This window comes from Dromiciops gliroides, chromosome 3 (genome assembly GCF_019393635.1).
Source record: "Dromiciops gliroides isolate mDroGli1 chromosome 3, mDroGli1.pri, whole genome shotgun sequence".
In the NCBI taxonomy this organism is placed as follows: domain Eukaryota; kingdom Metazoa; phylum Chordata; class Mammalia; order Microbiotheria; family Microbiotheriidae; genus Dromiciops; species Dromiciops gliroides.
The window spans coordinates 611,059,146-611,075,637 of NC_057863.1; the positions used below are offsets into that span (position 1 = coordinate 611,059,146).

Here is a 16,492-nt window from a genome sequence, read left to right on the forward strand (position 1 = left end):
GAGCTTCACGTCTAAGCAAAAGAGGCTCCTGCTTCTGCGCACAGCTGGGCACAACGGCTCTATCTCCTGCTGGAGTTGGTGCCAGGAAGAGGGATGAAGTGGACATCGCTCTCTGGAGGGAAGTGAGACCTGGGCTGGAGCAGGGATCACGGCTCAGCGTGTAAACACTGCACGGGCAGAGTCCAACCTTTCGGCACAAGGAATGGAAGATAAATGCTAGGCGCTCCCTCCAAACTGCAGGAGCCTACATCCATCTAATTGCACTTCATAATGGAGTCAACAAACCATTAATTATCAGATTATATTTTAGGAAACGGCAGATAAAAGGCTTTGGGAAATGTAGTCGTAGAGGGGCCATGGCCCCAGCAACAAGAGAGGCATACCAAATGGGCTCTGGCAGCAGCCCGAGCCCCAAGGCTTTGAGAACCCTTCCCAAGGAGGTGAGGAGCCGTGGGCCCATGGGCGGCCACAGCTGCCACTCACATGACAGTGGGGCAAGAAGGATCCTACTCCCTCCAATTCAGCAGCCAACATCTTATCAGATGCCTACAAGGAAGGAACCTGGCACTCCAGTGATTTCCCCGTCCTCCACTGGGGAGGGGGGAAGATGGCACAAATGAAAGGGACAACTTGAAGGGCTACTGTGACCCAGGACACATTCCAAGGAAGGTTCCAAAGGCTCAGGAGAGAGCCAGCTGGGGCTGCCTCTGCAGCTGGTATAGCCCAATAGAAAACACTCCACACCCTTTGTTCTGGGAGGGAGAGAGAGATTACTGCACCAAGCGAGGAAAGAGAGCCCATTACTGGATGGTTGGCTGTAGTCATCACCATGAGCTCTGGGCTAAGGAAAGGTGCCCAAGGCCCAGGTCAAAGGGGAGTGCAGTTGAGTGAGGGGGGCGGGATGCAGATGGCCTCCTGATCCCCACTTACCAAGGCAGGAACAGAGAAACAAGCAGCAGAAGGAGACACTGGACAGGTGGGATCAGCAAGGATGGGCAGGGTAGAACAGGCCCGGGCTGGAGGTGCCTGATGCCTTGCTAAGGAATTTCATACAAAGATCTTTTAAAAAAATCTGTCTGGCCATGTCCATTCTGTCTATTGGGGGCTGCCTGTAATCACAATGCTCATTGGGCATGGGTTGTGGAAGCAACACTTGATTTTAGGCCGAAAGCAGTTGGGGAGAGGCCAGGCTGGGGTCGGCGTCACCGCCCGAGACACTGAGTGTTTCAGAACATTCTGGGCTCTGTGGCACAACCTCCTAAGCCTGCACAGCTCAGAACTCTACCTAAAGGCTGTCACTGCATGGTGACATCTCACAGAGGCTCCTGAGCAGTTTTTACTTGGCCTCTCCACAGATGAGGGTCACGGTTCCATCCAGTAAGTCCTCCACTGTCACTGCCACCAGCTCCGAGCTGGCCTGAGGAGTCTGGGAGTCCGGCAACGTCACAAACACCTGGGATCCAGCCAGAGGGGTCTCCTCCAATGTGATCACCTGCTCGGCCGCCGCTCCGGGCTCCGGAGCCTGGATCACCTGTAAAGGAGATGACAGACTGGGGCTCTGGGAAAGGCTGCGGGCAGCCTTTCTCAGCCATTTCTTAAGCTCCATCTCATTTCAGCCTCACGCTGTAATGATCATATTTGTTCTCTCACCTGAGGAGAGCAATTACAAAATGCATGTGCCTAATGGGAAACTCCAAGCCTAATATGCTAGTGATGCAACCAGGAAGGCAGACAAACAATTTAAATACCTCTGCACATCAAATTGCTATAATTTGGCTCTGTGTGCCATCTCAGAGCACACAGACTCTGTGATTACATGCTAGTGAGTACCCGTACACAGGCTGTTTTGTGTCTCAAGGGCCAGACCACAGTTATTTCTGCCACATGAAAGGCAGACAGTCAACAGTGGTCGGCCTCCCCAACTCATCTGCTTAAAACCATGGACACGTGGATCACTTTCCTGGATTTTCCAAAACGGTGGTGGTCTACACAATGATTGCTACTGAAAAAGGGTACACTAAGCCAACCTTGAGGGAAGTAAGGTGGTGCCATAGTGCATAGAGCCCAGGCCTGGAATCCCAAAGATTCTTCTTTGTGAGTTCAAATCCAGCCTCAGATACTTACAAGCTGTGTGACCCTGGGCAAGTCACTTAACAACATCTCCCTCAGTTTCCTCATCTGTAAAATGAGCTGGAGAAGGACATGGTAAACCGCTTCAGTATCTCTTCCAAGAAAACTCTAAATGGGGCCACAGAGAGTCAGACATGACTGAAAATGAGTGAACAACAACTACAAAAACCAACCTTGAAGGCTCAGATGATCGGGACACTCATGTCATAGAAAGTGGGACTATAGAAATCAACCCGTCCAACTCCCTCACCTCATAAAGGAGGAAACTGAGCCCCAGAGAAGGGGAGTGACTTGTCCAGTGTTTCATTGGTAGTGAACAAGTGTTCTTCCTCCAAAACCAGAGCCTGTTGGGGGTAGGCATACAGGCAATACTATTTCTTATAAGCCAGGAGACAGACACAGGGAACCGGAGAGAGGAAAGCACAGCACACATTGTGCAGTGTCTCTGTCTGGGGAATGTGATGCGCGGAGCGTCCCCTGATAAGCAGGGGCTGCCTCGGTCCTGCCTCAGTGCAATGTTCATCTTGTCAAGAAATGTTCAAAGCCGTACAGGTGGTGAACATGATTCCGCCTCCTTCTGGACTCTTGGTTATCTACCACAAAGATCGAGCCTGACTGAAAGCCACAGGGAAAACAAGGAGAGAAGACGTGAAAACCCAACAGACGGAGGAAACAGTCCTTGAAAAGCGCTGAAGCCCATCGCTCTTAGAGTGCCAAGCTAAAATAGAAGCAGCCCAAGGCCTTCCAACTCTGTGCCCCACCCTGCTCATATGTGTGGAGCTGGAGGGGCAGTGGGAGAGGGACAGAAGTCAGGGAGGCTGGGTTCCACAGGCCACAGCCACATCTGAGCTTCCGAAGCCAAAATATGAATATCGGGGAACCTGCTTCACCGGGAGGTTCAAATGAAGTAAGATAACAAAGCACTCGACAGATCATGAACCACTTCAGAAATGCCATGATTACAACAACAAATCACGCCGTCCCTTGGGAGTTGGCAAGGCCCTTTCCTTACGTGCATTCTCCTTCTTGTTGGAGCTTTATAACAAGCCCGTGAAGCAGGTGTTATTATCATCCACTATTATACACTGGAGGGGTCACCCAGCCAGGCCAGTAAGTGTCAGAGGTGGGCTCTGATCCAAGGTTTTCCTCACTGTAAATCAAACGCTCTAACTATGTACTATGCTATACCACCCCCGAACCTCAAGAATGGTGGGATCTCGGGGGCAGCGAGGTGGCGAAGTGGATAAAGCACGGGCCTTGGATTCAGGAGGACCTGAGTTCAAATCTGGCCTCAGACACTTGACACTTACTAGCTGTGTGACCCTGGGCAAGTCACTTAACCCTCATTGCCCCGCCCCCCCCCCCAAAAAGCATGAAGAATGGTGGGATCTCGATAAGCTGAAGATATGCCCAGGACTCCAAGATCCAATCACATCCCTTCCAAGGTGGAAGGACTTCAGCGGTCATCTAGTCCAGCCAGCACAGGAATCTCTTCTGGAATTTTCCCAACAAGTGGCCCCTGAGCCTCCAATACCTGCTAAGTTGGGCTATTCTCCTTTTGGGCCCCACAAGACATTACAAAGGTTTTCCTTCCATCAAGCTAAAGTCTGGGCTGCCCGCCCCCCCTGCCCTGGTCTTGCCCTCTGGGACCAAGCGGGAGAGGTCCTTTGGACACAGGCATCAGCTACAGTCCAAGTTCCTTCAGCCCAGTCACATGTGAGGTGGTCTGCAGTCCTCTCACTCCCGGCTTGTCCTATGACCCTACTCCAGTTGGTCACTGTCCTAAAATAGGGAGCCCAGAGTTGGACACCCTGTGTGACTCTCCTCTGCCCTCCTCCCCTCCCACCTCGCTCCCAAGCTCCAGCCCACAGTTCATTGTCGCTAGATGCTCTGACTCAGTCAGTATGAACGTCCTGGGCTCAAGGAGTCCAGGAGTCACCCACCTGTGTAGCTTCTGACATTCCTTGACAAGCAGGAACAATGTGCTAAGGCAGGGGGGGAAGAAATGCTCATTCACTTGTACAGGACCCTCTGGGGTCCAAGTTCTAGCATCCGAGAGCAGGATACGAAGGCACAGGAGCTCCTCGGCCTCGCGTGTAAGGATCTCCACATTTGGGTAATGGAAAGAGACATCATGGTACGGTGGGAATAGAGGCCGGATGTGGAGTCAGGGAGGCCTGGTCTGATCCTGGTTCTGGGGCCTACTTGGCTACAGTACCCCAGGAAGTAGCTTAGCCATCACAAGCCAACTGGGTCTTGTGTAAAGCGAGGATAAACCGCATAAGCCGCAGCCATTCACATAGGGCCCGAATGAGATCCTGGTCACAAAGAGCCTTGTGGGTGCTCTAGACACACTTGCTGTGACTATTCCAGCCTCCTTTCCCCTCCACTCTGCCTTTGAAAAGTCTCTCTTTCCAGGCTGGGGCGCCACATTCCCTGTTCCTCGCAGACGAGTGATTTTTCTCTCCCTCTTCAGAGGGGTTTTCCCAGGACACTCTTCCCAGATCCCCCTCTATCTCCTCAATCATCATATGAACAAGACAACATAAAATGCTCATTCTTGATCTTGTCAAGCCCCACTAGGCTGCAGTGGGACAGACGACTGTGAGGACAGAGGATGTGCTGCTGTTGGTCCTTATCTGCCAACCACCCATTGACCCTTAACTAGCTTGGAATAAGAGAACCTGAAGTATAGGAAGAAACACGGGGGGTCAGGTCCAAGAAGCTCTTGAAGGTGCCCAGTGTTGTTCTCCCTCACTGTGCCAACCCTTGGCACTCTGGCTTCCAAGTCAATGCTCCTCTGACTGCCATTTTCAAAGTCCCCTGGTCCTCCGGGCCTCTAGGAAGCATGTGACCTTGCTGACCCTTCACTCTCCTGAGTCCTCTCCCGGTTCTCTTTCTACTTCATCAGCTCCAGAGGCTTTCTTCCTCACTTTGGCCATTAAAACCCTCCACAACCTGGTACCAACCTAGCTTTGCAGACCTACAAGACGTTTCTCCCCTGTCATCTGTGACCCTCTCTATTCCTCACTCGTGCCCTCCTACCTTTGGTGTCTGGGCTTTCACACGGGCTGTGGTACATGGAGAACACACTGCCACCCCAGCACCGCCACCTCCACACACCCCCATCGTGGCTGCCGCTGTGCAAACCCCATTCTCCATCTTATTCCCATCCTCCTCCATACGAGTGCCCTTGGGAGCGGTGCTCTCTGCAGTCCCTGATGCAGAGGTAACTAGCAAACTTCCATCTAATGCCTTTTCTTGCTCCCTCTACATTCCTGTACTCAGGGAGTAGCTTCCTCCTGACGACAGAGCTTCCCTGGCCACCCGGGCCACCTTCCGGGCCCTGGCCGCTCACACTCCCTGAAGAATGGTCAGTAGCGCTCCTAATCTCCCCCCAGCCTGCCACCATCACACAATAATCTCTCCTCCTTTGAGAGCCACTCGATCCATATCCATCACCCAGTCAAGATTCTGGTGTTGGTTGTCTGCTGACCTCTAGGACATTGTCCTTCCTTAGTGAGTTCAGTGCCTCTCTCCTCATTTTATTAGACTTCAACATACATATTCATAGTCCCTCAACTTCCCACTTCCTCAATCTACTCATTTTCCATGACTTATTTCTACCCTCCACTCCAGTCCATAGGATGCTTATACTTAGGATCTTGCAAATCTACACAAGTTCTACTTCCACGCTCATGAACTCTGGTTACTTTTTCTGATTATAATCTTTTTTCATTCCACCTTTCCCTCTGCCTTGAATTCCCTAACCCTGTTCTTTGGCCTCACTGTGACCTTCAATCCTGCATCTGAGGGTGGTCCGCCCCTGAGGTCTTGCTAGGCCATCACCCCTGCACTAACTACACTCTCCTCCCTGCCCACCTCAACCCCTTGGTGAACCGCTCAGCTATGTACCACACTCTTCTTAAGTCTCTGTCCCCTTGTGCTGCCAAAGGTCCTGCCCTGCCCAACCTCAGCCTTGGATCACTCCCCCATCTACTGCCTTTGCTCCTACTCCCACACTGCTGACCAAAGCAGGAGAAAATCACGAAGCTGTGTTGACCAGGTCCATGGAGAGAGAGGCACAGAGCTCCCTGATTTCAAAGCCCTCTTGTTTGGCTTTTAAAGCCCTTGCCCCTTCTCATCCCTACCCTCCCAGGAGCTCCTCACACACAACATACCATCTCCGACTCCAAGCACTCTCACTGGTATCCCTGGGTGTGGGACAATGTTCCCCCTCCTCTCCCCCACGGCAGGCCTGTCTTCCAAGTCTGTGAGAAGCCTTTCCCAGTCCTCCTCTGTGGATCCCCTAATTCATCCAGCCTGTCGCTTGTCTGTCTGTAGCTGTTTACACGTGGTCTCCCCCATGAGGCCGTGAGCTCCTCCAGGGCAGGGACTGCTCTGTACCTTTCTTTGTCTCCACAGAATTTAGCCCAGTGGTTGGCACACAGTAGGTGCTTCATAAATGCTTGTTGACTCAATGTGCTTGGAATGCCTCAAGAGTCTCCCTTTTCCTTTCAGCGGCAGCTCAAGTTGCTCACGATGCCCCAAGCTACCTTGTCCTGACCTCTGTGTATTTGTCTTGCCTCGGTTTATGTTCACGTGGCACGTGTATGCATGCCCTTCTCTCCCTCTCAGAACGTAAGCACCCTGAGGGTAGGGGCCCTGCCATTCTTTGCCCTTTCATGTCCAGCACTGAGCAGCATGCAGCACACCGGAGGCCCTACTGCCTCAGGCTGACGCCTCACTGGCTCCCTCTGTTCAGTCACCACTGTGCAGGTGCTCTTGGATGCAGGATCCCCAGTGCCAGGCCTGCACTACCAACCAGACCCTTCAAACTGAGTATCTCACAGACGTCTCAAACTCAACACACTCAGAACAGAAACCATGATCTTTCCCCGCCAAAGACTGGCCGGCTTCTGCTAAGGGTCCTGTCCTTCCAGTCTTGTGAGTCAGCCACCGTGGGGCTTACTTGACCTCTTACACCTTACCTTATACCTTGACCTCTTACTCTCCCTCCACCTCACGTATCTGGTCTATCCCGTCATGTTGTGCCTGCACAGCAGCCCTAGCGCATGCCCCTTCTCTCTGCTCGCAGGGCCAGCTCTGGCCTCATCACCCCTCCCCTGCCTGTACCCCTGTTGCCAAAGGGACTCCGTGCTTGTGTCACCGCCAGGTCCAACAACCCCGTGGCTCCCTCTTCCCTCTGGATAGAGATGAACTGCTCTCTTGTTTCTAAGCCCTGCAGACCCGCTGCCTTGCCTTTCCAGCCTCATTCTACACAAATCCCCTTCTCACACTTAACAATGGCCAAAACGAGCCCCATCTCCCATTTCTGTGGCCTTGCTCCGCCTGCCCCAGGTCTATAATGCACGGCCTCCTCACCAAATGCCAGCCCCCCGCACGATGCCTCTGCTGCTTCCCCAGCCAGTGCCCTTCCCCGCCGCACATTATCTATTTTTAATTTCTTCTGCAGGTGCTAAGAGATGTGTGTATAGTCTCCCCCATGGGCCACAAGCTACTAGAGATCAAGGGCTGCTGCACGTTTGCCTTCATGTCCCCGCCCCTGAGCACACAGCAGGTGTTTAATAAATACTTGTTGGTTGTATTTTCTTGAACAATCTGCTTGTGTTCTTTCCTTCACTGTCCTCTGTGGACCCACATGGTTTGATATGACTCTGGGAATTACCTGCACCATCTGGGTGGCAGCGGTTGCGACCTGGGCTTCAGTGACCACGACGTTCCCATGTTCAGACTCAAAGTGCGCTTCTAGCTGGGTCTGGGAGGTGAAGAGCTCTCCACACATCTCGCAAGGGAACGTGTTCTCAGTCTGCCGGAAGTGCTCAGTGGCCACGTGGTGCTGCAGGGCTCCGGGGAAGCGGAAAGACGCTGTACAGTACAGGCACCTGAACGGCTGGGAACCTGGAGGACAAGGAGGGACGAGAGGTTGAGCGGAAAGGTAGAAGCGACGGCCACCACGGAGCAAGTTCTCCCAAAGAGGCATCATTTCACACCAGAGACAAAGGAAGAGGAGGAAAAAGAAAGTCTGAAAGGGGAGGAATGGACAGACGGGTCTCTACTTGAGACTGAGGCATGCTTCACGAGAGCAACACTGACCTGAATGCCGGCACTTGGCATGAACTTGAAGCAAAGCCAGTGTGGGAAAGAGCTCCTGGCAGGTCTCACACTCGTGGAACTTCACGTCTGGGAAGGAGACGAGAGAACAAGAAGTAGGCATGCAGAATGACAGAAGGAACCCCAAGGGCACCCAGCAGTCCAGGGCAGGATGCCTGAAATCTGCCGGGATCTTCCTGTGACCCCTGGGTGGACAAGAATGGAGGCGTAATCAGCTCAGGCAGTCTCCCAGTGGGTCCCCTGGGCCAGCCTCCCCACCCCTCCCCAAGCCCTCACCTGCATGCTCTGCCTTGACATGCTTCTTGTGAGCAGCTGTGCTGGCAAAGGTCTTGTCGCAGGAGCTGCACTGCAGTGAAGAGAACTTAGAGGACCTGTGGTTCTGGGCGGCAAACACATCTGGGTGGTGGGTCCGATTGTGATACCACAAACCAGACAATTGCTGTGAATAAGTGAGGGAAGGGTCAGCCTGAAAATGTGTTAGGAGGAGAGGGTCCCAGGTCTTGGGCAGAAATCCACTCACGGCACTTTCCCCAGTGGGTCGGAGAGGGGAGTCGGGGTGGGCTCTGAAGTCTCTTCGCCTGACCCTGTAATTGTGGGGTGGGGGTGGGGGGATAGCAAAGGGGCCCTCGCTGGGCAGATGCTCACCTGCCCAGCTCCCACTGCAGCTTCCTGAGCAGCCCTTCTCCAAGCCCTGAAAAGCCTGCCCACCATAACGAGGCCCGTGTTCTCTTTTTCCAGGTTGAGTGTTTAAAGGGCATGTTTTTTTTTTTAAGGTTTGCAAAGTACTTTTAAAAATTGTTTTTAAATTTTTCTCAATTACATGTAAAGACATTTTTGAGTTCCAAATTTTTCTCCCACCTTCCCTTCCCTCCCCTCTCCCAAGGCCAGCAAGTAATTTGATACATCACTATCATGGGCTAAAGGGGATCTTAATTCAGATTAACAGGCTATTTTATATGATTAAAAAGGCAGATTCACAACTGAGCTAACCTCATAATAGTTCTAGATCATTTGAAATTCCCCTAATCAAATTTGGCTTTAATCACTTATTTGCCATGTGACCCTGGGCAAGTCACTAGACAGGTTTCCCCTCACTTTCCTCTTCTGTAAAATGGAGATAACAGCACCCCACCCCCACCCCAGAGCATTGTGAGCTCAAATGAGATAATAGTGCTGCATCTGGCGTATAGTAGGTGCTACATAAATGCTAGTTCCCTTCCCTTCCTAAGTTCTGACACTGATCTTGGCCTTAGTCCAAAGGCATCTAGACTCCTTCCCTCAGTTGCACATGTATAACCCATATCTGATAGCTCACTACCTCAGGGAGGGGGGAGGGGAAGTGGAGGGGAGGAAGGAGGAAAAGAGAGAGGGATAAAATCTGGAACTCAAAACTTTAAATAAATAAATAAAAGACTCCTTCCCTCCCCTAGTCTCAAAACTCCATACAGCCATTATATTCTAGAGCACATGTACATCCAGGCAAGAAAGCAGATCTTGCCATTATTTCACAGTGGAAAAGCTGGGCTGAATTCTCAGAGACAGGGGAGCAGCAGAACTGTCTCATTTTCTGCCCCTTTTAAGTATAGCTCCAGTCCCCTGTCCTGCACTTGCTCTCCTCAGAGTAGCTGAGCCTCAGCCTCCAGGAGGATGAGGCTGGAGCCCACAAACCACAGGGCAAAGGCAGCCGGGGCTGGCGCACTTACCTGGTAGGCCTTGTCGCAGATGCCACAGCTGAAAGGCTTCCCTCCCACATGGGTCACCATATGTCGCTCCAGCAGGGACGGGGCGCTGAAGATTTTCCCACACGTTTGGCAGGGATGGTACTCCTTGGAATGGACCTCATGAATGTGATTGCGATGATCTTGCAGGGTGGGAAAACTCATTCTACACTTCTTGCAATCATAGGGATCATCTATATCTGATGCCCAAAAACAAGGCATAGAAAAGGAATGGGAGACAGTGACTGAAGAAGAAAAGCTGCAGGTACCGAACGGCGAGAAAACAAGGAGACAAAACTTGCAGCAATCCTGTCACTACACAATCAAAAACCCATGTTCAAGCATCTCCTGCAAACCCAAATCCCAGCACTGCAGAGTGAACAGAGATCCCCACATTTGCTCCCCTGCTCCCAGGTCCTCCCACAAGGTGATCCAACACTCCCACTCTTTCAAAGATGACCACCCAAAGGTGTTTCCACAACATCTGGGGATGGCCTATTTTCTACTGGACAACAACTCTGCAGGTGTGAAAACAGCTGATCTCAATTCCTCAGGCCTGGTCCTCCTATTCCATGTGACCATGGCTTCCCAAGCAGTTGCCAGCCCTGCTGGCCCCTCTCTGCCCTCCATGGGCTTCCAAGTCCACTGTGCTTACATTCCGAGTCCATGCCCTTGAGAAGGCCTCTCTGACTAGGGGAAGGGAATGTCCAGCTACCACAGCTAACTTGGCAAAGGTGCCTTTCCCCTTCTTCTGTATGGACCAATATTCAAATCAATCAATCAATAAGCATTTCCTAAATACTTCCCATGAGCCAGGCTCTGTGCCTGATTACTGGAGGTAAAGAAATTCGTTCTAAGAATCAATGAAGCAGTCAAGAGGCCTTTTAAAAACATAACTTGAAAAAGTACATCGTGGAGTAAGAAGCACGGGTTTGAGCCCCAGCCCTGACATTTAGGAGGTACACGGCCCTGGCAGAGACCCCTACCTTCTCAGACTAGGATTCCTCACCCCTTATAAGCCTTAGAAAGTCCAGGAAACATGGGCCTGTGGAGGAGTAGATTACTCTTGCTTCTCTTCCATCGGCCTATTGCTCACAGCACTTCACCGGGAGCCCCTGTGCACTGTCTCACACCCTCCTGTCCCATAGTTATTTGTCTATTGTCCTGGCCCCACTAGACTCCTAGCTCCCTGAGAGGACGGCCCAGGCTGTGTGTCCTGTTCATCTCCACTGCTTGCAGCAGAGCCTGGTACCTAGTAGGCCTTTGACAAGTGCTTGCTGAATTCAAATGACCGAGGGAGGTTTGCTTCCCCCTGAAGCAAAAAGGGGGCAACAACCGTTCCTTCCTTTTTCTATAGTGAATGAAATGCAGGCTGGATCTCCTTTGAAGTGTCTGGGGGCCCAGGCCCCCAGCACAGTCCTCCTCCAACTCTTCCTTCTGGGGGCCCTTGGGCTCCAGAGGCTCCCACAAGGCTCAGCAGGCTGGCAAGGCCCAGGGACAGAGCTGGAGCACCCTGAAGACCACTGGCTCATCACCAAAAGGAGGGCCATTAGAGGATAAGTGACTGGAGGGATAAGGGTCCTCCTCCATGCAGGTCTTAAGTAAAGGCTGGTGGGTCATTTGTCAGGGTATAGTATGCAAGGATTTCTCATTCAGGTAGCGGTGGGACCAGATGCTAACCTCTGACCTTCTGTGAAAGATGAGAAGGTCAAGCAAGAAGCTGTGAAAAGCATTTGGAGGCTTGTGACTGCAAAGGGACAGCATGGGGAGTATAAATACTTGGTCCCCTTGGCTGTACCCACACAAGGAACAACCAAAGGTCCATGAGACCCAGAATGAAAACCTTTCGCCTAGAGGGAAGGGTGCAGATGTGTGTGCTACAGATGTATCTTTTGCTTTCTCTGGCTGGGCTGAAGACCCATGTGGAAGCCTCCCTTGGGAGAAGGTTAGTCTGGGGCTTAGGGGAACCTCAGACTTTAGGCACTCTCTCACCAGGGTGAGCACTCCATCCACCAGGGGAGATCGAAGCCAATCCACACCCTCTCAACCTGCCACCCTGGTCCATGTTTTCCTATAAGTGTCCCACAGAGGATTGATTTACCCACTTCCCCAAAGGACCTGCTCTGGTTTTCTTCATACTTTGGGGTCCTAAGAGCCATCTCAGGCCTTTTCCAGGCCAGCAGATGAGACTGGCTGAACCCTTGTTGGTTCACCTCCTTTTCTGAATGTCTGTTCTGTGATTTCTTTAGCTTACATCATCATTGGTAATATGCTGCAGATGACATACACTAACCCGAGGCCCAGAGCAACCGTATGGCAGAGACATTCAAGAACAGTTATTATTGTACCAAAAAGATCTCCCCTTGGCCAGTGGACTGATGACCATAAATGAGCAGGGGCCTGTGAGAAGGGACAAACAAAACTCCTATCTAGGTCAACCAACAACAGCTGGTATTTACATGACGCCCTGCCCACGGGAAGGAAGGACTGTGGAGATGATCCTTATTTTTTAGCAGATGAAGAATCTGAGCCCGAGATGAGGCACTTTGTTCATGGGTACAGAGCTATTAAGCATTAAAAGTGGGATATGAACTTGGGTTTTCCTGATTCTGAGTGCAGACCTTCTCCTCATCCTAGGCTTGAGCTGTCAGACATGGAATTAGCCTCAGTCTCTAGAGACAAGCATCACAAGGCAATTGATTTTATCTATAACATGGAGATGAACCCTGAGCTTCTCTTAGGAGACCAGGATGACAGACCCTAGTGATGTGGCCTGATTCCCCGGGCCCCACCCTAGGCTGCAGGGCCATTAACATACATACTATGGAAGGTTCGAAGGTGGATGGAGAGGCCGTTGGCCTGTCGGAAGCCTTTGCCACACTCTCGGCAGACGTATGGCTTATCTCCGGTGTGGGTCCGCACGTGCCGAGACAGCTCAATTGACTGGGCAAACACAGCGTCGCAGTACTGACAGGCGTACATCTTTCCTGGAGAGAGTAGGAAGATGTTACAAGCTAAATATTGTGGAGCACATGACATCTAGTAAAGTCACAATCTTGGGTAATAGGCTAATGTCAGACTTAACCCAGGTCATGGGCAATCCACTTAAATGTCTTGAAGATGGCACTTACAAGCTCTAGAGCCTTCCTACTCTCATCTACCCTGACAAATAAAAGCTAAGACATTGATTCCATCATATAACCTGTAGGTGAGTTACCACTGATAAAGCACAGTTGCAGGTGAAGTGGCATCTCATTTTTTTATCCTGTCACACCAGAAAACATTTGAGGAGGCAGCTAGGTAGCGCAGTGGATAAAGAACTGGCCTTGAATTCAGGAGGACCTGAGTTCAAATCCAGCCTCAGACATTTGACACTAGCTGTGCGACCTTGGGCAAGTCACTTAACCCTCACTGCCCCTAAAAAAAAAAAGAAAAGAAAAAAAACAAAACATTTGAGGAACCTGCCATGAACTATACAAAGTCAGCCTGTGGTACAATCTTAGCATGTCAATGCTAGAAGGGATCTTAGTGCACAGACTATCAGAGGCAGTAGGAACCACCCCCTTCCCAGACAGAGACTATGACTGGCCCAAGGTCACATGGCTGTTTGGCAGCTGAAGAAGGACTAGCACAAATGGATGCTGCCTTTAGGGACAATCTTGTTCAAGGGTGGGAAACCAGAACCTTGGCGGGAGCAAATAACACCTCTGGGGTCTTTTGGAAACTCATGACACAATTTAGGCAAGTTGGCTTTAAAATATCACTAACAAAGCAAATGGTTGTTAAGAAAAAGGAGCTGCATATAAAAGTTCTTGGAGAAAATAGCACATGATTGAAATGCTAGATTACGGAGGAGTAAAGATGGGAAGGGTATCATTACCCAGACAAACGCTACAGAGATTATTGCAAATTGTAGCAGTAAATCACAATGACCCACGGCAGTTCTGAAATACGGTATAAAACAAAATGCTGCGAGAATCAGGACATTGTTTAATCTCCAAGTGCTTCGTAACTAGCCTGCTTGGCCCTGCCCTTCCACCCACACATGTCCGCATTCCCCTTCTTCAGACAAGCCTGTGCCAAGGAGCTGCTATTATTAAGAACCGAGAAGAGTGGAGGTGGAAGGTGCCTCGGAGGCCTTCCATTCATTCACACTCTGCTGCTCGCTGCCCAGCCAGGGAATCTTGGGCAAGTCACGTTACTTTTCCAAGACTCAGCTTCCTCACCTACAAAATGAGTGGGCTGGGCTGTGACCCTCCAACCGCTTCATCTTGCAGATAATGACCTGAGGGCGCCAAGAAGGGGCATGAGCTGGCCCCGGCCCCTCCCTCTGCAGCAGTGGAGTTGGGACTCGGCCCTAGATCGCAGCTCCTTCTCCGGAGGAGGCCTTACCTTCGGCATGCTTCTTCTTGGTGTGGTAAGCCAGGGCGGATGCCTGTGTGAACGTCATGAGGCAGTGCTTGCACATGAAAGGGCGATCCCCAGTGTGAAGGCGGAGGTGGTTCTTCAGGGTCGAGTTGGCTGCAAATTTGGCCCCGCATTCTTCACATGAAAAAGGCTTCTCGTCGAAATGTTCCGTCAGCTTGTGGTACTGCATTCCTAGGAGAGCGACGCCAGGGACCAAGAGAGACAAAAAGGATCCTGTAAATGGCTGCCCTGGCCAAAGCCATGCCAATGCCAGCAGTGCAGGCTTGGAAAATGGCTCCAGAGCACTCCAAGCCACTGGCCTCTACGCACCCACTGGTCTGTGCCCCACTGGACACTGGCCACCCCAGGGTCTACTACAGCTCTCCTACCTGCCTTGGATTCTCTGGTCACCAGAGTGCATGAAGCCCACAAGGCCACCGCCACCAAATTGCTAGTTAGAGAGCCCAGTATGGCCCGTGTCAGGTCCTGCCCCTAAGGTCCAGGATCAAACCAAACTCCTGTTTGGCACCCAAAGCCTTCAGCCTCCCTTTCCCACTCCCAGCACGACTCACCTTCTTGGTGCCATACAGCCAAAGGGGTCACTCACTCTTCCTGCCCTTGTCCCCACCAGGCTGGGTGAAGCCTCTCCCCAGCACTATTGCTCTGGATCCCCGCCATCCTTCAAAGCCTCAGCTCCTTCCCTCCTCAAGGCCTTTCCCGAGTCCTCCCTTGTTAATCACCCCCAAAATATTACTTTGTCCTTGCTGTTTTTGTTTATTCCTCTATCAAAGGTAGCATGGCATAGAGAAAAAGAATACCCCTCAGAATGAGGACATGGGTTCAAGGCTCACCTCGGCCACAAATTGGTCATGTGATCTTGGCTAAGTCCCTTCACGTAGACCCTCCCAGTTAGAAAGAACACCTGGTGTTTGCAGGCTCTGTGGAATGCTGTCAGCTGGGGAACCCAGGCCCATTCCCTCTTCCTATCCTAGCTCTTGTTGTCTGTCCCCTGCCCCTGGCCTGAGGTCAGGCCTTGTTTTTGCCTTTTTTTTAATATCTTCATCTTTGTTTCATGGAAGCTGGTTGCCACCGTGGCTAGAGTGATGGACCTGAAGTCAGGGAAACCCGAGTTCAAATCCAGTCTGACACTTGCCAGCTTTGTCTCCTCAAGTATCCAATAGAAGTACCCCGGCACCTCCCTCACAGGCGTGTTGTGACGCTCAAATGAGATAATCTAGGCAAAGCCTTCTATATACCTTAAAGCACTACACAGGGCAAGCCTTTACCATCCTAGCTATCTCCACTGCCTTGACTGATGCATGGCAGCTGCTTCAAAATCACCGACATCCCTCTTTGTAGGTAACCTCTGGGAAGTCCTTGTATGCATGCAGGGGCCGTGCCTGAGTCCCGCAGAGGGGAAGCCACTTGTCCGGGCTCCCTGGGCTAGCAAACCCTGCCCCTGGGGTTGAGCTATAAAGGACAATGAGAAGGCCCCTCCCCAAGGTGTCACATGACCTGCCCCCTAGAGACAAGACCCCATCTCGGGGAGGCTTTGGGGCTGACCCTACCGGAGGCGTGAGCGAACTCTCTCCCGCAGATGTCGCAGGTCACCGGGAGCCTCTTCTTCTTCTTCTTCGGGGTGCCCAGCACCCCGGCCCCACCATGGGCCTCCTGCAGGTGCTTCTCCAGCTCCTTCTTGGAGGCCTTCGTCTCGCCACACTCTCGGCATGGCACCTGTTTGCCCTGGGCCGCGCGGCAGCGCTTTGCGTGCACCTTGAGGCGGCAGTAGAAATGGAAGCTCTTGTCACAGGCCGTGCAGACAAAGCTCTTCTTGGGAGAGGGGGCGGCGCTGCTCTCCGGATCCTCAGCCACGGCCGCCTGCTTCTCCTGGTCACTCCCTTCCATGGGCTCAGCAGGACTCTCAGCCGAGGCTTCCCCCAGCTCCTCGGGCACCTTCCACCGCTCGGGACCGCCCTGCTCCTTGTCCTTGGCGAGGAGGCCTGCATGGGAGGAAAGGGTCATAGTTTGGGGCACTCTTCAGACTTCTCAGTGGAGACTACTCGGTGCCTAATAAAATTCTGTCATAATGTCATCATTAGTTT

At 51.9% G+C, this 16,492-nt stretch overlaps 1 protein-coding gene across 1 annotated transcript in view; it reads right to left on the reverse strand.

Moving 5' to 3' along the window:
* Positions 1-287: 287 nt before the first annotated feature.
* The window catches only part of ZBTB40 (zinc finger and BTB domain containing 40), a 70,003-nt gene continuing 53,798 nt past the window's right edge, over positions 288-16,492 (reverse strand). The window contains exons 11-18 of the mRNA XM_043996362.1: positions 15,959-16,390; positions 14,376-14,582; positions 12,806-12,970; positions 9,969-10,183; positions 8,542-8,704; positions 8,248-8,334; positions 7,820-8,052; positions 288-1,531 (exon numbers count right to left, since the gene is read on the reverse strand). Of these exons, the coding sequence (XP_043852297.1) occupies positions 1,337-1,531; positions 7,820-8,052; positions 8,248-8,334; positions 8,542-8,704; positions 9,969-10,183; positions 12,806-12,970; positions 14,376-14,582; positions 15,959-16,390 (1,697 nt within the window). The 3' untranslated portion in view covers positions 288-1,336. The remainder of the gene's footprint in view (positions 1,532-7,819; positions 8,053-8,247; positions 8,335-8,541; positions 8,705-9,968; positions 10,184-12,805; positions 12,971-14,375; positions 14,583-15,958; positions 16,391-16,492) is intronic.